This window comes from Equus przewalskii, chromosome 1, assembly GCF_037783145.1.
Source record: "Equus przewalskii isolate Varuska chromosome 1, EquPr2, whole genome shotgun sequence".
NCBI classification, from domain to species: domain Eukaryota; kingdom Metazoa; phylum Chordata; class Mammalia; order Perissodactyla; family Equidae; genus Equus; species Equus przewalskii.
This window is the reverse complement of record NC_091831.1, coordinates 6,586,325-6,611,391: the sequence shown is the minus strand read 5'-3', so window position 1 is coordinate 6,611,391 and position 25,067 is coordinate 6,586,325. Positions and strand designations below refer to the sequence as shown.

General features: G+C 45.1%; 1 protein-coding gene across 3 annotated transcripts in view; it reads right to left on the bottom strand.

The window, feature by feature from the left end:
- C1H10orf90 (chromosome 1 C10orf90 homolog) overlaps window positions 1-21,793 on the bottom strand; it is a 212,552-nt gene extending 190,759 nt beyond the window's left edge. For 2 of the 3 annotated variants that reach the window (XM_070566828.1, XM_070566910.1), the window contains exon 1: window positions 20,977-21,790. In XM_070566828.1, the coding sequence (XP_070422929.1) occupies window positions 20,977-21,216 (240 nt within the window). In that variant the 5' untranslated portion in view covers window positions 21,217-21,790. Of the gene's footprint in view, window positions 1-20,976 lie in introns of all 3 variants that reach the window. The other variant, XM_070567428.1, reaches the window with a different exon arrangement.
- Between the last annotated feature and the right edge of the window lie 3,274 nt (window positions 21,794-25,067).

Sequence of the window (25,067 nt, the reverse complement as noted above, 5' to 3'; positions counted from 1 at the left end):
TGTAATCCCTTTGTACAGAAGAGCAACGCTCTTCGTTGCCTTTAGGAAAAAGAATCAAAGGGCCCTATGTGGTCTGTCACTGCTAATCTCTGTGACATCAATGGACACCTCTCTCCAGGCCACACACTGTGTGAGCTTCCCTCATCCTCTTGAATATGAATTCTCTCCCCCACCACAGGGCCTTTGCATATGTTGTTCCATAGGCATAGCATGTTGCTTTCCTGGTCCTCCTCCAGATCTCAGCTCACATGATCTGCTCATGTGAGTTTCTCTCCAGACACCACTCTCAAAACTAGGTCAGGTTTCTGACTCATAAGCTCTTGCAGAGCATTCCTTTCCCTTCAGGGCACTCACCTGGGTTTGCAAATACATATTGACTTGTGTGAAACCACAACTGATGTCTGCTTCTCCCCTAGACTATTATCCTTATGAGAATAAAATTATTTTTGCCTTGCTTGCCAATGGATTCCTAGCTCTTAGTATAGGGCCGATCACATGGTAGGCTTTTAATAAATACTTGTTGAAAAAAAGGGTGGAAGAGGGGCTGGCCCAGTGGTGTAGTGATTAAGTTTGCACGTCCTGCTTCGGCAGTGCAGGGTTTGCCGGTTTGGGATCCCAGGCACGGACCTACGCACCGCTTATTAAGCTGTGCTGTGGCAGCACCCCACATATAGAGGAAGGTGGGCATGGATGTTAGCTTAGGGCCAGTCTTCCTCAGCAAAAAGAGGAGGATTGGCGGAGGATGTTAGCTCAGGGCTAATCTTCCTCAGAAAAAAAGTGGAAGAATTAATCAATCAATTAATTATTGAACGGAAGCAAAGCCTCTTATCTGGGGTAAATTATGCACAGTGCCCTTTGGAATCCACTCTCCTGTCTCCTCAGAGATCTTACGCCATCAAGGACTCGTGTTCTCTCCTCTCTTCAACTTTGCCTCCCTCAACATTTCTAACCACATCCAAATCTCTCAACTTAAAACCAAAAGACTTCCTCCCCAAAACACGTTATCTTCCTCCCTTTCACCTTCCCACCCGCAGAAACCTTCTTGAAGGAAATGGCCACACTCTCTGCCCCACCTCCTCGTCCCCCACTCAGTCCTCAGTTTACCACCATCAATACCACAAGATTGAGCTGCTGTGATCTGTGACACTGAATTCTTCTCACTCTGCTCTCCGGTGACCACCTAGCTGCCAGCTTCAATAGATGTGTTCTGTCAACAACTCCTGTCGGTTACATTTCCTAAACATCTCTCCATCTTCTCTCTGCCTCCCCCTCTCTCCTCCTGCGCCATAATGGAGGCCCTCATAATTCTTGCCAAGACCCCACCAGCCTCCTAACTCACATTCCAACAGCCTCCTCCCTCCACTTCATCACCTATGGTGTGCCCACAGAGCAAATCTGGTTATGTCCCTCCCCAGCTTAAAACTCTCGGATTCTTAACTGATTCAAATATAATTAAAGCCATACTCACGAGGACATTGTTGCAGTGTGGTTCATAATGGAAAAACATCGGAAGTATCGGAAATATCCAACAGCAGGGAATGGCTTTGTAAGTCAGAGTACCCGTGTTAATGTGTCCATTAACATTATAACAATTTTCATGGTCCACGCTGCAGTCTTGGCATCTACAGACTGTAGCAACATATCCTGGGTGGCCTTGAATGCTAGGCTAATTTGGATTTTATTTCCTAAGTGACAGAGAAGCTTCGGCAATTTTTGAACCAGGAGAGTCTGTGCCTTACGTTCAGTGACGTGTTAAAGCTTGGTCCTGAGAGGGGCTGGCTTATAGCCTTATCTGGGGATCATTTGCTCACGAGCTGAAGTCGGTTGCTGCCCCTGGAAGACGCAACATTTTGCAACTAAGTTTTACCAAGACTAACATGAGACGTATATTAATTTTTTAATTTAGTTTTTTATTGTGATAAAATATACTTAACATAAAATTCACCATCATAACCATTTTCAAGTGTACAGCTCAGTGGTGTTCAAACCATTCATAATACTGTGCAACTATTTCCGCCATCCATCTCCATAATTCTTTTCACCTTGTAAAACTGAAACTCTTTACCCGTTAAACAGCAACTCCTCCTTCTCCTCTCCCGGCAGCCAGTGGCAAACAGCATTGTTCTTTCTGTCTCTGGGATTTGGACTACTCTAAGTTCTTCATATGAGTGGAATCATGCAGTATGTGTCCTTTTGTGGCTGGCTTATTTCACTCAGCATCATCTCCTCCAGGCTCATCCACGTTGTAGCATGTGTCAGAATTTGCTTCCTTTTTAAGACTGAATAATATTCTACTGCGTGTATGTGCCACATTTTGTTTATCCATTCTTCTGTCGATAGACACACTTGAGTTGCCTTCATGTTTTATCTGTTGGGAATAATGCTGCTATGAACACAGGTGTACACATATCTCTTTGAGACCCTGCTTTCAGTTCTTTGGGGTACATACCCAGCAGCGGAATTGCTGGATCGTATGGTAATTATATTTTTAATTCTTTGGAGAAACACCATATTGTGTTCCACAGAAACTGCACCATTTTGCATTCCACCAACAGTGCACAAGTGTTTCAACTGCTCTACATCCTCGCCAACACTTACTATTTTCTGGGGGTTTTTAATAGCAGCCATCCTAATGGATATGGGGTGGTATCTCATCGTAGTCTGATTTGCCTTTCCCTAATGATTAGTGATGTTGAGCATCTTTTCGCGTGCTTATTGGCCATTTGTATGTCCTCTTTGGAGAAATGTTTATTCTAGTCTAGTCCTCTGCCTATTTTTGAATTGAGTTGTTTGTTTATTTGTTCTTGAGTTTTAGTTCTCGCTATATTCTGGTTAATCCCTTATCAGCTACATGATTCATAAATATTTTCTCTCATTCTGTGGGTTGCCTTTTTACTCTGTTGATATTTTTTCTTTTTCTTTTTTTTTTTTTTTTTTGGTGAGGAAGATTGGCCCTGAGCTAACATCTGTGCCAATTTTTTGTATGTGGAATGCTGCCACAGCATGGCTTGATGAGTGGGATGTAGGTTCACACCCAGGATCCGAACCTGTGAACCCTGGGCCACCAGAGCAGAGAGCGCAAACTTAACCGCTGTGCCACTGGGCCCCAATATTGTCTTTTGATGTAAGAAGTTTTTTAATTTTTATGAAGCCCAATTTGTCTATTTTTTCTTTTGTTGCCTGTACCTCCGGTGTCATATCTAAGAAATTATTGTCAAATCCATCGCTGTGAAGCTTTGCTGTATGCTTTCTTATAAGAGTTTTATAGTTTTAGGTCTTACATTTAGATCTTTGATCCATTTTGAGTTAATTTTAAAATATGGTGTTAGAAAGGGGTCTAATTTCATTCTTTTGCATGTGGCTGTCCAGTTTTCCCATTACCATTGGTTGAAAAGACTGTCCTTTCCCCAATGAATGGTCTGAACACCCTTGTCAAAAATCCTTTGACTGTATATGTGAGGGTTTCTTTGGGGGCTTTCTATTCCTCTCTGTTGGTCTATACATCTGTCTTTATGCCAGCACCGCAGTGCTTTGATTGCTGTAGCTTCATAGGAAGTTTTGAAATCAGAAGTGTGTGTCTTCCAGCTCTGTTCTTCTTTGTCCAGATTGTTTTCGCTATGTGGGATCCCTTGAGATTACATACAAATTTTAGGATAGGCTTTTCTGTTTCTACCAAAAAAAAAAAAATCATTGGGCCTTCATGGAGACTTCATGCCTAGATCGTTTTGGGTAGTATCGACATCTTAACAACATTAATTCTCCTAAGCCGTGAATATGAGATGTGTTTCCATTTATTTATGTCTGCCAATTTCTTTCAGCAGCGTTTTGCCGTTTTCATTGCACAAGTCTTTCACTTCCTTGGTGAAGTTAATTCCTAAGTATTTTATTCTTTTAGGTGTTGTTGTAAATGGAATTGCTTTCCTAATTTCCTTTCCAGACTGCTCATTGTTAGTATATAGAAATGCAACTGGATTTTTCTGTGTTGACATTGTATCCTGCTATTTTGCTGAATTCATTTATTAGTTCCAACAGTTTTTTATGGACTCTGTAGTGTTTTCTACATGTATGTACCAACAGAGATAATTCTACTTCTTCCTTTACAATTTGGGTGCCTTTTAGTTCTCTTCCTTCCCTAATTGCTCGGGCTGGATCTCCCAGTACTATGTTGCAGAGAAGTGGTGAAAGCGGGCATCTTCGCCTTGTTCCTGATCTTAGAGGAAAAGCTTTCAGTCTTTCACCAATGAGTATACTGTTCTCTGTGGGGTTTTCATATATGGCTTTTATTATGTGGAGGTAGTTTCCTTCTGTTCCTCGTTTGTCGAGTGTGACATTTATTTATTGATTTGTTTTCCGTTTCCTCCCCACTGGAACGTAAGCTCCACACTGTAAGTTCTTTGTTCCTTGAAGTACTTGCAACACCTACAACAGCACCAGGTCTGTAATATGTCTTTGAAGGGCTGCCCCATGGCATAGTGGTTAAGTTCAGTGCACTGCACTTTGGCCACCCGGGTTCATGGTTTAGGATCCTGGGTGCAGACATACACCACTCGTCAGCCATCCTCCACATATAAAGTGGAGAAAGATTGGCACAGTTGTTAGCTCAGGGCTAATCTTCCTCAGCAAAAAAAAAAAAAAAAAAAATATATATATATATATATATATGCTGAATGAATGAAATGAATGAAAGGACTGTGAAATCACATGAGAACATCCTTGTGATATGCTGTTAATGCAACAGGCAACATAAATGGATGTCCACTATGATTCCCAGCGAGTAAGTAAAAAATAAATTTTTTTTAAAAAATGGAAAAAGCATACATAGGTGACTATAGTGACACTTTTTCTACATGTAAAAATACTTCCTGTGATAAAGAAAAGGTACTGCTATAGTTCTTACTATTTACTACTCACCGGGAGAATCTGATCAGCCCCAAGCTATTTCCTGAGTGATCATTAAGTGACTCCTAACTCAGTTCTTTCAAGATCTTGTCTCCCTTAGGTCTCTGAAGCCATTAGCGTGTTATTTAGTGAATGGCAACAGTAATTTACCAAAGCCACACAATAGGGAAAAGATTGAAGACCCTGCTTTCCATCTCTGTTCCCAGTGGCTCCTGGGCCTGGCTCGAGCCTGAGATCACAAAGGAGCTATCACTGAGGGCTCACTGAGGGCCTGATACTTAGCTCGCTGGATCCTCCAGCAACTCTGTGAGAGACGGATAGTTATTATTTCCACTTTGCAGAGGTGGAAATTGAGGCACAGAGAGGTTAAGTCACTTGCCCAAAGTCACACACACACCTAGTAAGCAAGTGAAAGAGCCCAGATTGGAAGCCAGGCAATTAGGATCTACTTTTTGGGAGAAAACTATGATTGGGATCAAGCACATGAAGAGAATAGTGATATCTCACAATCATAGGAAATGTTCCAGATTGCAAAGCTCTTTTATACACATTACTTCATTTTGATTCTCCAAGGTGCTGAGACGTGGCCAGAACACAAAGGGTTTTTATATAAAGAAACCAAGGCAGAGAGGGTGAGAGACAGAAAGGCTCAAGAACAAGAAAACAGTGGCACTGGCCCCTATGCCAGCCCTCCCGACTCTCATCTGGCGTTCTTTCCACACCACCTCCCCACCCGCCACCTTATAGAGTCCAGCCTGACCAGCACCAGCCACAGCAGAAATCCTGTGGTTAAGCCTGACACCAGTGAGGACGCTGAAGACATTGACAGCAAACTGACCTATGCAGTCCATCAGGTGGCAGAAGCTGTGCTGGATTTGAACATCGTAGGTACAATACCACTAGACCCGTCCATTTGTGTCAGATTAAATGATTTACAGGATGACTTTCACACTCTCTCCCTTGCTGCCCCCGAGCCCTGACATCACAGCTGGGCTTTGAGCAGCAAATATGTTCCTGCTTTTCGCTGTTTTTGTCGTTTACTGACTCTCCCTTCAAGACATCTTAGTTCTTACTATGAACCCATAATGCCTTATCTACAATTCTAAAATCCACAACGCTCTGAAATCAGAGAGTTTTTCTCTCCGAGTTTGTAGAAAACTAACCTGACAGCAAAACCTTACCTGAACTAACCTGAGGCTGTTTGTAATATTAATGTATTCCATTTAGCGTGACTATTCACAAATTTTATTGCAAAAACGTCAGTGAGCTTAATTACAGGGTGCTACCTCAGATCCCGCTGGGAATGTCGTGCAGTATTACCTTTCTGAAATAATATTAAGAAATTGTTGTTGAATCACATTTGGCCCCAAGAGTTTTCGGTGGAGAACTGTGGCTTGGTACTGCAGATATTTAAAAAACTCACCGGTCCCTGGGTTAGGGTTTTCCATATATCCCTCATCCAGTCCACACAAGACAGGCATTCCCTCTGCATTTTATAGATATGGGCCCTGGGGTAGGGAAAGATTAAGTAATTTGCCCCAGGTCACAGAACTACCAATGACAGAGCCAGGATCCTTCTCCAACTAGAAGTAGTGTTCTCGCTGCATTCCCCACGTTAGTGTGTGTGTGTGTTTATGTAGGGGTAGTGGAAGTAGGTAGAGATGGTTGAGCAAGTAAAACAGGGACTGAAATCTCATAGGCCCTAGGAAAGAAGAGAGGGGAGAAAACAATTAGGAATTGCCAGGCCCACACAGAACCCCATCTCCGTTCTGCCTCTTCTGGACACTTACGTGGTCGGCAGAGAAAACAGAGGAGAGATTCTGAATCTATTTATATCCCAAGTTGTCAAAGGCCAAGGGGGGTTTTGGCTGGGTCTGCTCTTTAGGATGTGGCAGACGTTGTTGGAGTCTGTCAACAGGACAGGAAGAGCACCATTTCTTTTCAGCATCCTGATGCCTCCTCCTGGGCATGCTGAGGGTCCTACTAGAGGGCAGATAGCAAGCCTGTGGCAGGGGTGGTTCCAGGTTGGACTGCCGACGGGTTAACACAGCCTCTCTTGGGGCCGAATACACCCTCCACAGCTAATCTAGACGCGTGATTGATCTTTGCCAGTGTTACATGTTTGTATTCAATCTTCTGAACTCTCTTCTGCAACAATAATTAATGTCAGATCAGTTTATGGATCAACAGGGTACTTTCTGGTTAATGCAACCCTGCACCTATAATAACTCAAAGCTGAGATTTATCACTCTGCCCTGATTCCCTCTTCATGCTTCATCTCTTCATGTTTACATCTGGTTTAACTTTTTCTAATATAAAATAAATCAGCATGAAAAGCATTAGATTTTTCATTTAGATTCTCAATTGTCTTTTATTACTGAGATAATATGCCCTATCTGATTGCAAATGGCGGGATGGTTCCCTCGTTAGGATCTGAATGAAGATGATGCAGTTCGGTCTTTCCGTCTCTCCTTGATTCTCCTTCACTTTTGTTTTCAAGGGTGGTGTCCGGTGGGGTTCTGGTTTAAAAATGAGACAAATCAGGATGTAAAGAGGATGTATTATTTCGATCATTCCTCCTCTTGCGAGACACGCAGAGGAAGACAGCCTCCCCTGGCTGCCTAATGAGAAGTGATCTACAGAGAGTTCGCTCCTCATTTCCCCACTGGGGTGACTTCAGCTCCCTGAGCGTTTGCAGGGATAAATGAGAACAGCAATGACGAAGCACTTGGCTGGAGATTTCTATGCAAACATCAGGCGTGGGGGGAAAATAACTCCATAATATTGGCATGTTAATTACCCGGTTACAAAGTCAAATTTAGCTGAACTATTTTGTATATCAAAGAGTTAGATTTCCCCTGGCTCCTCAAGTATTCCTTTCAGCACGTTCTATTATGTTTCCTATCATTGGCAGCATTTTCTCCTTACTCGGAAATGTGAGCCGATGATCCCAGAAACGGAATCCATTTCTTGTACCATGCGCAAAATTCTTTCCCCGGTAATTGTTTACTGTCACCATCTACTTTCCCTCAATTAGAGTCCTGCATTGCTTGAGGTACTTCAAAATCAAATACAACAAAGTTACTCTGGCTTGGGAACACTTCGGAAAGTTCTGAGAATTCAATCGCCCACTCACACCTACAACTTTTAACTCAATTGCTGTTGCTTTTCTTCTTTCAAAGGAAAAGACACAAAAAAAGAAGAAAAAGGACGGAGGTATTTCCTGTGCTTTGGCTCACCTGTTCACGCCGTCCTCCTCCCCTGGGCCTGAGGGCAAAGGGCCTTATCATCTCACACTGGTGGCTGCATTTCACCAACTTTTTTTTCACCCAGACTGACAAAAAGCCGTCTACAAGAAGCCCTTTTTATAGCTGGCTTTCACACCTTCTCAGAATTAGGAGAAACGGTGACTTTTACTTAGTGGGGAATAGCAGGATAGGGTCCTTAATGGCTTTATAACAGCTACACTACAGAGCGCTTACCAAGCGCCAGGCTCCATGCTAAATGCTTCCCAGGCATATGTAATCTCCATGGCAACCCTATAAGGGAGGTACACTCTCCTCCCATTGTATGATGCACACAAGGATATGTTATTCTTAGGATTAAGGTTAATAACATCAATAATAATATGATAAATAACTAAGCATTACTGAGCTGTTATGCTGAGCCAAGCATTGCCATAAATTCTTTCCGCATACCACTTAATTCAATCCCCACAAACGTGCCAGATGAAGGTACTTTAACTATTAATTCCGTTTTGTATATGAAGCAACTGACACTGGAGAAGGTCAGAGTTCACACAAAGCCAGAATTAATAAATGGCAAAGTCAGGATAAAAACTCAAGTTTACCTGGCCAAGTCCTCACCCCTCTGCTGCCTCAAGAGAACATCATGTATTTAATTAAGACGCCAAAAGGTGTAACAGAAACTTATCATAGTCACAGAAACCACACACTGCATGATTTCAGTGATAGGACGTGCCGAACCAGGCAAAACTAAAGTGGCTAAAAGCAGCTCAGTGGTTGCCAGGGGCTGAGTCGGGGGAAGGGCATTGAGTGCAAGGGCATGAGGGAACTTTCTGGGTTGGTGGAAATGCCCTACATCATGATTTGGTACTGGTTACACAACTGTATGCATTCGTCAAAACAAAATGAACTGTACACTTATAATATGTATGAATATTAATGTATGCAAATTATACCTTAATAAGGCTGATTTTTTTTTTTAATGTATCATGAATCAGCTTCAATTTAGGTTAAAGTTTCAATTCAACAAACAGAGAGTTAGTGAGAGAAATAAGACCTGGACTCTGACCTCAGGGATCTCATCATCTAGTGAAAAAGAATTGTCTTATGCATTATAAACACCAGTGAGCTCAGGACCAGCGTCAAGGTGTGAGAGCCCTGCGGTTCACGGGGCCTGCACTCAGAAGGGCCACATGCTTGGTTCAGTGTTGCCATCTTGAGCTGTCTTTTATTATGGTAAAATATACATAACATAAAATTGACCATTAAAGTGTCCGATTCGGTGAGATTAAGTACATTCACCATGCTATGCAACCATCACACCATCCATCTCCGGAATTTTCCATCCTCCCGAACTGAAACTCTGAACCCATTAAACAAGAATTCTCCATTCCCCCCTCCACCCAGCCCTTAGTGGCCACCATTCTACTTTCTGTCTCTGTGAATTTAGCTATTCCAGGTAGATCATAAAAATGGAGCCAAACAATATAAGTCCTTTTGTGACTGGCTTATTGAGCATAATGCCCTCAAGGTTCATCTATGTTGTAGGAGGGTTGCCTTTTCACTCTGTTGACAGTGTCCTTTGATGCAAACAAGCTTTTCATTTTGGTGAAGTCCAACTTATCCATTTTTTGTTTTGTGGCCTCTGCTTTTGGGATCGCCATCTTGAATTTTTTAATAATCTTACCTTTGAACTTGCGTTTTGTAATTGAAGTCCTGTGGGCCAGTGAAGTGTGCACGTGAGCAGAAAGACACAATGTGTGTGCTCGCTGCCTCATTCACATAAGGTGTCAGGTGCTTCCTGATTACAGAATTCGGGTGAACCTACGATGCATGGCAGTTCAGCAAGACTCAAAATGAACACGAAATGAGTGAATTATGTCTAAGATGGAGTAGGTGGAGTTCTGTCAGTTGTAGAAGCCATGCTGCCCCGGAACCAGACCGACTTCAAATGCAGAAAGAAGGTGACGGATTCCGAGAAACGTGAATAACCAGCCAACCCAATCGTTCATCTCTTGCTCATGTTAAGTCCCTGTGTTAGCCAATCGCTTATGCCGAAAATGATGGTGAAGAAGCAAAGGGGAGGACAGGGCACCAGAACTCCCTTTCCTTTCGAACCTTCCTTACTCGGCAGTGGACTAAAGCAGAGAGTGTGGGGAGAATGTGATTATATCAAGGAATGAAAAAAATTTTGACTTGGTTTTTGTAGTGTTTCCACTGTCCTAGTAAGAATGAAATACATATATGCATGTATGAGCTAAAAAATACAAATTGTATCATTTCGGTGATTCCACATGAGTTAAATGCTTTTATATTTGTATTAAAAATAAACACCATTTGGCCATTTATTGCGGAATGTTTCACGGAGTCTTCATATTTTTGCTCCCTGAGTATTTGACAGCTGGCACAGTGGCCTGCACTCCTTGGGAGCAGAGTAAAGCTTCCTTCCTGCGTACTAAATCAACAGTGAGAGCAAACAGTGCAGATCTGAGCACACGGCATCTCCCATACACTCCTGGGCCCCCCTTTGCATGTCCATCAACCAACGAGACCCAGTCCCTTTCGCATACGAGGCCTCGCCCAGCACCGCTCAACACGCTTCCTCCAAAACTATAGAACTACACGAAGCAACTGACCAGAGCCAGGCACTGAGATGCCAGCAGCATCCAGAGCTCATTAGTGAGGAGTTGAGCACATTTGTAGCTAAAATAATGAGTTTCATGAACTTTCTGGAAATAGAGGGCTAGATCCGAGCCATCTGAACCCTGCCACAGAGTTGCCCCTTGAGGGCCAGTCTACTCACCACTGACTGCAGGCTGCTTTGCTGGGAAGTGGCTTCTTGTCTTCAATACAAAATGGCAAGCAATTTGTTGTCTACTCTAAGAAAATGCCTCCATTTGTCTTCAGCCCTATTTGTTTGTCTGATACATTATTATTCCTAAAGGCTGGATGTTTTCCAACATACTCATGTTTGGAGCTGTCTCCAAGTCCTTTCTGGATGGAGAAGGGGTGTAAATGAGACTCACAGAGAGGAAATTAAACAATTTTCTATTTGCAGTTTGTGATAAAACAAGTGCCGTCCACTTTGGAGCTTCACTTGCGCAAACTAGGGCTGATGCCTGCCTGTCTGTCAATGACCAGAAGATGAATGAATCTTTAAGGGACCCTAACAGAAGTATCAAATCAGAGGACCATCTCTTACATGTGTGATGTCATCAGCCACCATTCGCCCGGCCTCAGGTCTTCATCTAAAACGCACTTCACGCACTTCTATTCATTTACTCACTCAGTCCTACACGTATCCCTCAGATGTTTCTTGAAGGCTGACCTGGTGCTGGGGGCACAGTGGTGAGCTGCAGGAGATTTGGGGCGCCTTTCCTCACGGAACTCCTCGACAGAACCTCCAATCTACATGCCTCCAATTTCAAGAGCTCCTTTTATTTCCTTTTCTGCCCAGATACAAAAATTTCAAATATAGTGTGGTAGACAGTATTCTCAGCTCCCAAGGTTCCCACCTCTTGGCGCACCTGCCCTGTATGTTCTCTTTCCTTTGAGTGTGAGCAGAACCTGTGAATATGATGGACTGTTACTTCCACCATTAAGTTATGTTATATGGCAAAAGGGTTTGGCAGCTATAATTAAGGTTACTAATCCGTTGGTGTTGAGTTAATCAAAGGGAGATTATACCTGGTGGGCCTGACCTAATCAGGTGTGTCTTTAAAAGAAGTCAAAGATTCAAAGCAGCAGAGACTGTCCTGCTGGCCTTGAAGAGGCAAATGAACATGTTGTAAACTACCTGTGGCTGAAGGCACAGGGCAAGGATCTGAGGACAGCCTGCAGGAGCTGAGAGGGCTGGCTGACAGCCACCAGTAACATGGGGACTTCAGTCCTGTGACCACAAGGAACTGAATTCTGACAATAACCAGTGATCTTGGAAGAGGCCTCTGAGCCACAGATGAAATCACAGCCTCATCTGATACATTGATTCAGCCTGGAGAGACCCTAAGCAGAGGGGCTAGTTAACCCACATCAGGACTTCTGACTTACAAAACTGTGAGATAATAAATAGGTGTTGTTTTAAGCTGCTAAGTATGTAATAATTTGTTTTGCAGCAATAGAAGAATAATACAGATAGTGTCTGCCAGATTGTTTTTCCTTCTTCCAATAGCCGATCAGAGCCAAAACAACCTAGGACCCTACCCTAAATTGATATTATCTCAGCCACAAGTAAATAAGCAAGCCGCCTCAGTTAATTTATGCAGAGTGATCATATGGAAACAAACATATCCCTCAGACTGGAGAAGGTTGATTGATAACCCTGTGGACCACGGTCCTGGGAAACACTGAAATATATACTATTTAACACAGCATAGGACGACATTGGCGATCTGGCCTCGGCTGTATACACACTTGACAAGTAGTACTTTGACTTATGTTCTACTAAATTTGGAAATGTTTCAGCCACTATTTCTTCAAATCTTTTTTCTGCCCTCACCCCCTCCCTGCGCTTTCTGAGACTCTAATTATGTGTATGTTGGACCTCTTGATATTGATATTGTCCTACAGGTCCCTCAAGCTCTGCTCTTTCTCTCTCATTCTCTCTCTCTCCTCTTTTCTCTCTTGTCTTCAGTTTAGAAATTTCACTGATCTTTTCTTCAATAGCATTCAATTTCCTGTTAACTCCACCTAGGAAAATTTCCATTTCAGGTAGCATCATTTTTTTTTTTCTTCTCTAGAAATTCTATTTGGTTCGTTTTCTCTATCAACTGTTTCTCTCCCTATTATCCTTAAATCCTTGAATTTAAAGGGAAAGCAATATATCTATAATATTTAGAATAGTTTTTTAAGAGCTCCTTGCTTGCTAATTTCATCGTCTCTGTCATTCATGGGTCTGTTTCTATTAACCGTAATTTCACCTGGTTAATAGTCATACTTTCCTGCTTCTGTGAATGTCTAGTAAGCTTTGTCTGGATGCAGATATTTTTTATTTTATATTATTGCTTGCTGGATTTTGTTGTCATCTTTTAAAAAATGTGGAACTTTGTTCAGGCAGGCAGTTAAACTACTTGTGAAACAACTTAATTCTTTCAAGAATTGTTTTTACAATTGTTATAGGATGGGCCTAGAGTAGCCTTTAGTCTGGGGCTAGCTCAGCCATCCTTCCCAGGCATAGCAACCTCTACTGAGTTCACCCTGTATTCAGTGAGTGAGGTCCCTACATTCTGGATGGTGGGGAGCTTGAATGATCCGCAGCCCTAGGTGAGCTCTGAGGATCGTTCCTCTTACAGCTTCCCAGTCCCTGTTCTTCCCTGGCCAGTTCTTTGTCTGGCCTCATGGATTGCATGGCACAGACTGGCTTTCAGCCACAGACCCGAGGGAATCTGAAGCAAACTTCTGGAGCCCTTCCTCTGCCTGGCTCCCCGCTCTTGGGAACTGTGCCCTGCAAATTCTAGTGGCAATTGTAGAGATGATCAGGTCTGTTTAGGTTCTCCCTTCCTGTGCCACCATCCAGAGGTTGTCATTCCTTCTGCCTGAAATGTCCCCATTCTTTGCCCCATATTCTCCATATTCTCACTGTCCCTCCTAGACATGGAAAACTCCCAACCTTCCATGAAGGCAGATTCACGGGGCAGGAACTCCCCATCTTCCATGCCCAAATGCCTCCTTCCCTGTGCAGTCTTGCTGAGTTCTCTGGGTCTATGGCTCAGTGTAGACACCCTGACTTGGCATTCCTTGGAATGGCTACCTCCCCAACCAGATGATGAACAGGGACAGGAACACTGCCTTTGGGGACCTCTGTGTCCCCAGCACCTAACACAGTTCCTACCACATAGTAGGTCCTTGATACATATTTTTTTTTTTAACAAGACAGCCCAATATTTCCTCTTCGATCTGACTGCTCCACTAGAAAAGTAAGAGAACCTGGAACAGCAAAAACAGCAGGTAGTGAGAACACAGGTGGGACTGAGAGCCCGCAGGAGGTGCTTAGTGAAAGAGCCTTAGAAGGAAGGATGCCCAAAGCTACAGGAGAGAGGAAGTCAGAGGGGCTCTGGAGCGGCCTCTTGCCACCTGATTCTGGCAGAGCTCACTTTCTCCACGGTCAACTCTGAGGGCCCCTGGGTTTCCCGCTGTGGCTGTCAGGACAAATGCTGCTTCCTGCTCTTCTCCCCAGCACCGTGAAGAAGCACACCCTCGGGGTAGGGTGTAACCAAGCCAGATCCTGCCACTCCTAACCCTGTCCCCAGGCAGCCTGCACCATCCATCTGGGCCTCACAGAACTCTCTCTTCGGAACAATAGGGCTCACGTGCCTCACACAGCTGTGGTGAGCGTCAATGGGGCAATTCAAGGATCAACACCACCAGTCCCCTTTGTTCAATCACTGTCTCTCAACTCTCCTTGCACACAGCGGTCCAGCCCTGCCACTCTCCTCCCTGATCCTCCCTCCCTCCCCCATCGCCCTACTCCTTCACACCAGCTTTCTTCACACAGGCAATTCATATGGGCTTCTTTACCATTTTCTCCTGGGCTCGCGCAGTTGGAAAATATTGGCCTGGAACTTCCAGATCAGGACTTCACAACTGCATCAGAATCACAGTTTTCAGGTTAAAAATATAGATTTTCTAGACCTCACCCTTCTCAGAGCCCAGGGGTCTGCATTCTTAGAAAGTTCTCCTGAGGCTTCTACAGGACACTTAGGTGTGAGGTCCATTTGATCCTTTAGGAGATGGTAAAAACCCATTTGGGTCCTTATAGGTCTTCTAAGGGAGGGTGCATTGCACATGGAAAATGCCCTGTTAATACTCCCTGCATCAACCCTGCGTCTATCAGGCAGGAAGCAGTATGAACTCACATTCTCAATAGTCTCTTGTCAGACATGGAATTTGCAGTTGACCACAGCACGGGGTGGGCTCTGAATGCAAACTGTGCCTTCAGCTCAGGGCCAGTTTGGTGACTCATCTCTGAGTTCTTGGGGAATGGGGTTTCCCCGTGCAGAGTACAGAAGGTCATAAATCCCTACCACCTGGCACTTTGAGTGTGGGGAAAGACGGAAGGGAGTGTTCAATTTAAACACAGCTGCTTGCACAGAGGCAGCATCCTTAAAGTGCTGGTCACAGTGAGCCTGGGCCCTGGGGCCACATCTTCCCACCGTGGCTCTGTGGTAGGGCTGGGGATGACAGAAAAAAAGCATATTGAAACTTGAGCACCAATGACTCACTTTCAGGGAATACTGTCTCCATGCCAGGCCCGAGGCTCAGCCCTTTCTATAGATTATCTCCCTTAGCCCTCCCAACAACCCTATATTATCACGGTTCTCATGAACGCAGATGAGGAAACTGAGGCTCAAAGAGGTCAAGAAATTTGCCAAGGTCACTCAACAAGCAAGACCCCAGGAAATCTAATCCTGTGCCCTCACTCTTAACCACACCACCACCTTTCATCTGCTGTCTCCTCTCCCTTGGTTTGGCTGAAATGCGGACATAGTCTGCCCACCTATGTCCAGTTTCCTAATGGAAGTTCGCCAAAATGATGTCAGATAGACCTCAGGAGCCTTGGCAGCAAATGCCCTGGATCAAGTCCCTTCACCCATAATAAAATTCCCAGTGGAGACCTCAATCACCAGATGCACCTCCTGATGCAGCAAAACTAATTTCAGACCTCTGACCCCTTGCTCCTCTTCCGGGCCTGGCCCCTGACAGCCAGCCTCCCATTGGCAGGTGCCAGGAGGGGCTGGAAGAACATGGCGAGTGGGCAGCATTGAGCCCCAAGGGTGGTCGCTTCACCTTTTGCCTCTTAGATTTCCCTCCTCCTGCATTTGGCTACCAGCCATTGTCAATGGAGGTGAGTGGTTGAGGCTGCCAGGAGGAGCATCAAGTACACGCTCAGGCAGGAGGCAGGCCCCAGGGATGAGGCAGGGCTTCCTGACCTGTTCGAGGGGAGGCAAAGCTAACTGAAAGATGTTTTGCCCTTTGTGAAATGCCCTTTTCTCAACCCTCTTCACTCTGGAGGGCTTAGCGCCTTCACTGCAGCCAGAGCCACCAGCATATTCCGGAAAAAGCATCACTTGGGGGCCAAGATTTGAGGAAGAGAAGCGAGAGTCTGCAGACTCGGATCTGGCTCAATCTCTACAGCTGAGTTTGGAAAGAGGTGAAATTGTCTTGCTCCTTTCGATAACTACGAGAAGAAAGGGAACATTTGTTTACCTGCTGTTGCGTCTCAGTGACTTCTTTATTCTCCGATAATCAGCTGTCTTGAAGCCCAAGCACTTTCATTTTCAAGCACTTGAGCACTTTCATTTCATAAGACCTAAGGGCTCACCCCAGCCACTTGCAAACATCCATCAGAGCCCATTTCTCAGCTCTGGTGGGACATGCAAACACCCGGGGAGACTTCTACTTCTGGCCACAATGGAGAAACCAGACAAAAGCTATGAAACAATGGTTTCCAGACACTGGGCAATAAGCAGAGTGGGGCTCTGATCCTGGAGGGAGGGGAAACACGAGAGAGGTGAGCCCTATAATTGTCCCCACCTGGAGGCAGTTTCCAGGCTGCAGCTCAGGGAGGAGAAACTCAGAGAACCCAGGGACTCACTGAGTGAAGGAGGCAGAGCTCAGGATTCGGAGAGGCCAAGATAGCTAGAACTCGCGGGGCCAAACACCGAAGAGGAGAGAACTCAAGGAAAGAGACTTCTAGCAATCTGCAGGGGGTCCCTGAGTCTTTGGCTGAATACTGGTTTGCACATGCTTGAGGGAAAACAACCTGAAACCAGGAAAAGAACTACCAGAAAATAGTAGGTCGAACACTTCTGGGACCTCACCCAGAGCTGGTAACAGTTCATGTTCCCACGGGCCCCGGGAGAAAGATCTCACACACGTGAGGCATCAGCTAGACTCTCACAGGGTCATGCTCTAACAGAGGGACTAAATCAACCTTAAAGCAGGGTTTCTCAGCCTCCGCTCTGTGGACATTTCAGGCTGGTGATTCTTTGTCGTTGGGGGTGGGGAGCTGTCCTGGGTATGTAGAACATTTAGCAGCGTCTCTGGCCTCTACCCAGCAGGTACAAGTAGCATCTTCCCCAAGTTATCACAACCGAAAATGTCTCCAGACATTACCACACACCCACTGGGGGTAAAATTCTCCCTAGACTAAAGTCGGCTGAAAAGTAAGCCCTGAAAGAATCAAACTGTTTTCAAGGAACTTAACGTCATGCCAGAACAAAGGTCAATGCTCTCCAAAGGACTACAACCAAATCAAACAGCCGCTCTGGCTCTCAACAGCCTAGGCTGGGCCACGGCATACATCGTTTTTAAAAGTTCACCATGAGGAAACAACCCAAATGTCCATCAATAGATGAATAGATAAAAAACATGTAACATACACATACAAGGGAATATTACTCAGCCTTTAAAAAGGAAATCCTGCCATTTGCAACAACTGGACGAAACTAGAGAACATTATGCTTGGTGAAATAAGCCAGTTACAGAACGACAAATACTGCATGATTCCACTCATATGATGGATCCAAACTAGTCAAATTCATAGAAGCAGAAAATAGAATGTTGGTTGCTGGGGGTTGGGGGGGGGGGAATGGGGAGTTGTTGCTCAGTGGGTCCAAAGCTTCAGTTATGCAAGATGAGTAAGTTCTGGGGCTCTGCTGCACAACACAGTGCCTACAGCTAAGAACATGGCATCGTGCACTTTAAAATATGAAGAAGACGGATCTCATGTTAGGTGTTCTTACACCAAAAGCAAATAAAAAAGCAACATGCAGAAGAACACAGGAAATTTTTGGAGGTGATGGATGTATTTAGTACCTTGATTGTGGTGATAGCATCACAAGTGTATGCATATGTCCAAACTCATCAAAACATATATATTAAATATGTGCAATTTTTTGTATATCAAAAAAATAAAAATAAAAGTTCACCGTGATTCATGTATTCAGCCAAAATTGAGTACCGCTAGCCAAATCCAAAAAGTAGGATGAATAGGAAGGGGAGGTGAAAATGACAGGGGTTTGGGGAAATATTGAGAAGCATGGCCAAATGGCAATTGCCAAATACAGAAACTTTCCCTGGCTCATCTAATGATTAAATATATTAGAAACTGTCACCTCCAGGAAGATGAATGGTCAAGCCTTGGCTTGGTGGCCCCAGCCTGCACCTATCATCAGAAAGGTCTCAACAGTCAATTAGGAGACGCCGACTCACAGTGAAACTCTGGCAGATGCAAGCACATCTCTGAATTCTCCATGAAGTTGGTGAAACCATCCACGCTCTGCTTCACAGGGAATCTCAGAATGCGTCCATGCTTGCAATGACAGTGGTCATAACCCAAACACAGGTCCATCCTACTGCCCAGTTATGGCTATCTGGATGTCTGAAATTTATCAAATGTGTATGCAGGGGGAGAAATGGCCTTCACACACTGTGCTTTTAACAGTTTTGAGCATTTTGGAGTGAGAAGGGATCAAAGTTCTGCAAACATGAAGACACAGATCTTTAGCGCCCTCACCGCCATCTGCTCCCATCCTAGTTACCCTCCAGCACAAGAGGTCTGCTCATCATTCCTGTCAAAGGCATTTAAGTAAGAGAGTGAGTGTGGCTGGACCATCAGTGGCAGAGAGATGCTGGGTCACTGCTTGTCCCAGATGAGAGGCAGCACCTCCAAGTGTTAACACAGCTCAGGACTAAGGTCACAGTTTTAGAAAAATGCCAGTCTTACATCTGAAACTCAACTCAAGCAGATGTGTAGGTCCTCATGGGAAGGACTTGAAATCCATAAGGTTTTTATGGAAACAAAATCTCTCAAACTCACTTTTACTGGAGAACCAGTTTCTTTAATCTAGCAACTTTGTGCACTGAGAGTTCATTCCAGTGACCTGGCTCATTTTTCACCCCACTGGGCACTTTATGGTCAAGGCCCCGGCAAGTTAACCAATGGCCTCAGAGCCTTGGAGAGAGAAGGGGTCACTGGGCCAAGTCTAACAGGACCCAGCGGCTGTTAATTGTGCTCTCTCATCAGTTCAGCTTGGAAATTGAGCAAGGAATTGCCTTCTTCCTGGGTTTCCTAATCTAAATGGTACTGACATGCCCCAGTGGGAATAATATGAGAAACAGTCCAATGGATGTGGAAAATTTTAAATTCTGAAATGTTTGCTATTGAAAGAACAGAGCTCAGAATTCAGAGAGACAGGAAGCGCAGATCCTATCTGACAGTTTTCAAACCTGGCCTGCCCGCGAGCGGAAGAACCAGCCCCGCCAGGACCACTTCTCAAATCACAGACACAGTGAGGACTGTCCAGCGGACCAGGCTGATTGCCGTGGGAGGGGTCTTGGACTCATTTCCACAGAAGACTTTAGCCTCTAGGTTACATTTAAGCAGCAGGCACACAACCTCAGTTGTTGGCTGAAACTGGTAATGGATGGGGAGGGGGCACGAAAAAATGCCGTAGCTATGATTGCCAGTCTACTTGATGTTTTTTACAATCTCCTACAAAGCTGCACTTTCCCACAGTGTTATCTTGCACGTTGCTATAGAAATAAATGAAGTTTTATGCAGACAAAAAAACGGGGACGCCAGACCTGCTCTTTGCCATTTAGGGTTTAAAATGGGGCTATAAGGCTTTTGTAAAACACAAGATGATATCATTCAACAAGTTTTTCTCTCTCTGGAGGACTGAAAAATAACCTCAATGAAAATTATACAATGATAAAATTCTGTCCCCATCTGATTAATTAGTTGTGAATAATAACATCTCTGGTTTCTTTCAATTATATTCTAATTGCACACCTTTTGCTCTGGTTGATTGGGCAATGAACTAATGAAAAACTATTACTGAATTTAATTAACACCATTATTCCTGTGGCCTTTACATCTCTGTTGTGAACATGGAAATTCACAATCCCAGGGCTGGAACTGGAAGAAGCCAGCCTTGAACCCTGTGGAACAGGTTCTCGCACTGCCCCGAAATAAGCAAGCCCAGTGTGCAGAACAAAAGATCTGGACTTCTTGCCAGCATTCATGGGCAGCTTTTCCTAATAACAGCGTCAGTATTCAGAAAGCCTGCCTTTTCATAAAACATTAGCAATTTGCATGTTACATTTATCAAAAGAGATGGGTAAGTGAGCTATATGGGAGTCAATTACAATGCCATTCATAATTTATTCCATGTACAATAAAGAGCTGATCAGATTTCATGTGTGTTTACTTTCAGAAGGATAACCGTTCGTGGCTTATACTAGTTGCAGAATACAAATATGTTTCTGAATAATGTCTTTATCTCACTTTGATATTCTAAATCTCCAAAGTTCTCTTTTTTCCCCCACAAAAGCAGTTTCTGCTTGAAAATTAGAGCTCACCCTCAAAAAATAAGAGACCATTCTTACCCACCTAACTTAAATCCTTCTATTTCAATTCCATCAAGGTAAGTCAGAGATAGTCTCCTGCATAACACATGGGGAAACAGGAATTTGTTTTTAAAGACAGATGATTGCAAACTTACAGAGCTAAGAATACTTAACTCAAAAATTTACTGTAGTTTCTAAATGAGGATACAAACTATCAACTGTTTGGAACACTATTAAATGTTTATAAATGCAGACTTGCGTCATGTGTAAATTACATCAATTCAATGCTTCCCTCCTCACATTTCAAAAGCTGAAATAAATTAAGAGATGAGAAAGTCTTTTCCAAATTCCTTGGGAAAAACTGTAAACAGATGATTAATCTATTAGACCAGCTAGAACATCTGAACTGTCTGCCTGATGAGCAAAGCTCCATTTCTCTGGATGGGGTGTGCGCCCACCGCTCCCTGCCCAAATTCAGCCATACCTCGTATCTGCCAGCTGTCTGCTCAGCTGTCTTCAGGCCTTGATACATGTGGATGATACAAACTTTGGCTCTTCTCTGGGAGGGAAACCAGTTACTCTTCACGAAATCCATGACCATCACATGGTTTTTCAACTCTGTGCTAAAGGTTTTTATCTGAAAAGTCCGGCGCACAGCCGTTTCCGCGTGGCGGGCAGCATACCCTTTCTGATGACTTTTTGTAGGAATTCCAGAGCGCTGCATGATCCCCAGAATCTTGTGACTTCAGCTGGTGAGCCTGGCAAACACAATTTTCTTTGTTTAATCCAGGTATCGAATACAGCAGGAGGGACTCGGGAAATGCCCCAGCTAGGACCTCTCCCGATGTTTTCCAACTCCAGAACTAGTTGGTCCCAGATCCCAGCTGCAAAGCGTGTGGGATGTGGATGTGGGAACCTCGCGGTGACCTTTCCATGCCATGAAAATGCTCCTTCTTGCTGCCGTCCCTCCCTTTCCAGCGCTTCCACTTGTGTTCTCCGGTCAGTCGAAGTCTTCTCTGATTTCAAAGACACCTTTCTCTTTCCTGCTTCATTCAAGTCCGGAACGCAGAATCCGCCCGGTTACAGCAAGGTTTAATATGTTTTCAGTCTCAGACCCCTCAAAGCCAGATAAATTATTTACAGGACACCATACAAAGGAAGCAGGAGTGATAATTGCTGCTTTTTAGAATTCCTGCTTTTTCTCGCCAGGACTGAAAGGAACAAGTGCAGACTCCTACTGACACAAAGAGTGACCTCAGCCCCGGCAAAGATAAGAAACACATTCAAGTGAAAAAGAGAACAAGGGATGGCAGCCAGCAGGCGTTAGAAGACAGGGCCCTGTGAGGAAGCCCCTTGTGCCCGTCAGCGGGGAGGGGAGTGCCCTGGCTTAGAGAGGGCTCTGGTCCTGACTCAACCATGGGAAGTCTCCTCACCAACTTGAGCCTCAGTTTCCCCACGAGGAAAATTGGAATAAAAATACCTTCCACTCACAGGATTGTTGGGAGGATCAAATGAGTGAAATGGTGAGAAAATAGCATGTAATAGAGCCACGTAAGGCATCATTTCTGAAGTGTCGTTGTGTGTCTTCTTCCCAAATTATTTTGCGCAATGCTCTCTCTATACGTGTAATATAACGGAGATTTGCACGATGCTAAAAATGATTGGATTCTAAATTTCAAATCATTTAGAAATGCAGGTGCATGACATACTCGTCTTCTTTTCATTTCATGTCTCAGTACCATTTCTATTAGCCCAGTAATTCAGAGGTGGCAATTACAAGCCTTGCTCAAGGGTCTGGGCCAGGAGCAAGCAGATGACGAGCAGCATGGCTGTGCTCCACATCCACACACAGAACTCTTCTCTGCAGGCGACTTCCTCTAGGCTTTCAACAGAATGCCCCCTTGAATAAGTCTCCCGCCCCACGTGGAAAGCCATGAGCAAGGCCAAATGAAGAAGTGACTGCACATAACTTTCCTGAAAACAGAGTGTCAGTCCCTGGCCCAGAACCACACCCTTCCTGGGGTCGGCAGGAGCTTTGCAAATCATGTCAGCGGGGCTAGGCCTCGCACGGCAGAATGCTAAACTTCCCCTTTGGAGGCAACAGAAATGTTGAAGCTGAGAACGAAAACAGAGGAGGAGATGGAAACGACTTCAGAGATAATTTAGGCCAACGTTCTTACCTGTGTGTCTTAACACTCGGGCAAGAGAGTTACCTGACCCACAGAGATTAAATGCTGGCCCAAGATCACACAGTGAAGTGGAGTTCCCTGTTCCTTAAACAGGACACTGTCCGGTTCTGCCTGTCGTTCTCCCAAGGATGTAGTGAGAATACCAAGATCCAACTGATGGCAGCCATGGTTCCCACGGAAATGCCAAGACAACCAAGACTGAAGCCAAGAGGCATGCTGGAAACTTCCCAGTGAGCTACGCCATGGGCGCCATCTTAGATTTGGAAGCTCCCTAATAAAGACAGCAAGGGAAAAAAATTGAGCAAAATAAAAAATTAAAACTAAACAAGGACAGGAAAGGAAGAGAGCATCCGCTTGGCTCTTTGGGTGCTGTGAAGGCCATTCCCTGTGTCCTCACAGCCTCCATTTGAACCACTCCCTGCTGGCGCCCATCTGTCCCCATCCAGCAGCTCCTGCAGACATGATAAAAAATAACAATGTCTTTCCTATCACCATAGCACACTAAAGGACCCTGGGCAACGTGGAAGCCACCAACTACCCATCCAACTGCCTTGAGAACAGCCATGGGAGGTTTGCTAAAGCTGACTGGCACTGGGCAAGCCACTTGTCACAGGCGGCAACAGCCTGCGGTGGCTGTGGAGGCTCCAGAGATCTTCAAGGCTGTAGCTGGCTTTTCTCTCTCCCATGACCACAGGCAGCGGCTGGGCTTTAACCAGCCAGGGTGACCACAAGAGAAAGCAGTAATGTGACCTTGAGCAGGTCTCCGGAATTCTTGGTCAATAGGACTGGATGGAAACCTCAGGATTGTCAGATGTGACCCCTCACGGTATAGAGAAGGAAACAGAGGCCCAGAGGGGGGAAGCTTGGCTGAGAAGTCGGGGGGCTAGAAAAAGCACAGTCGGGGGATGGGCCCCCAAAGGAACTAGCCCTTGATTATGGACAAGTCCCCTCCCCTCAGGCTTCAGTTCCTCCATCAACAAGCCCCCTGGCTGCTCTGACAGCACAGAACATAAATGTGTCAGTCCAGACCATGTGGGGACATGGCAGGGAGCAGCTCAGCCGCCCAGGGCAGGCCCTCCCCAGGAAAGGTAGTGGACCCTCTGCAGATGAAGCCTCCCCTGTCTGGGCTGCTGAGGAGGGCTATGGGGGGCTCGCGTCCTTCCCTCCGGCCTTGGAACCAGGGCTGCTCCTTCCCACCAGCACCACCATCTCCACTGGCACTCTCCAAGTCAGAAGACTCAGTTCCCTCTGGCACTCACAGTGCCGGCTCTGCAACCTCAGGGAACTGCAAACCTAATGTTGCCTCAGTTTCCCCATCTGTTTAATTGGATAACAATAGTGCCTTCCTCCCTGGGTTTCTGTGAAGACTGAAGGAGCTGGCACACGTAAAGTGGTTGGGACAGCCTGGCACTGGGTAGGTACGTGACAGACAACAGCCATAGTCACCCCCTAGGGGCAAAAATTTCAAAGGAGTAAATCTCCAGGCACATTATTTTAATAATAAAGAAGGAAAATTGTTAAGGAGGAACAGGAACTGAACTGGATGTCATGAGACCTGAATTCCAGGACTCCTGCCACGCCTTGGTGCCCAGAACTGGGACAGAGGCCAGCCTTGGTTTCCTCAGATACAAAGTGGAGATAGCACTTCCCTGAGCAGGTGGGTGTGAACATTGTGTCCAGTAGTCAGTGTATGTGAAAGTTTCATCAACTATGTATTTTAAAACTACTCAAATGCAGGTTTTTAATACCAGATATCAAAAAGCAGTGAAAGGAGGAAGCGCCAGGCACGAGCCCAAATTGAGCTAGTCCTCACCCAAAGGACGGAAAGTCAGTTACATTTACCATCACATCTACCATCAGGAGAGAATGGCTTCAGGCAATGTAATGCCATCTCATGCACCCAGATTGCCTGAGGACACGAGCACTCTGGGCTGCCCAGAGCCCTGTTCTACCCCCACCTCCACCCCAGGGCAGCTGGCCTGTCTTATAAGAACACCTGAGCCTCTGACCTCAGCTGATTGACTCGGGAGTGGGCACTTGGCCCAAATGAAGCCAGAGTCCATCCTGGAGAATCTTGGTCCTGGAGCTGAGGCCATGGGACACAGCATGTCAGGCACTGCTAGTGAAAATGGCAGCTGACACAGAGAGAGGCAGAGGCCAGAAACGGGAGCATCCTGATGCTTCTGGAGCCCTGGGTCCTGCCTATGGGTTCAAAGGGAGACTCTGGTATCTTTATACTACTTCCTCTTTTAGGCTTAAGCTATTTGAGTTGAGTCTCTGTCACTTGCAACCAACAGAGTTTGGGCTGGTCCTTGAAAATTCATTACTTATTAAACAAACAGACGTGAAGAGCTTCTGCATGCCAGGCATCGTACAGGCACTAGAG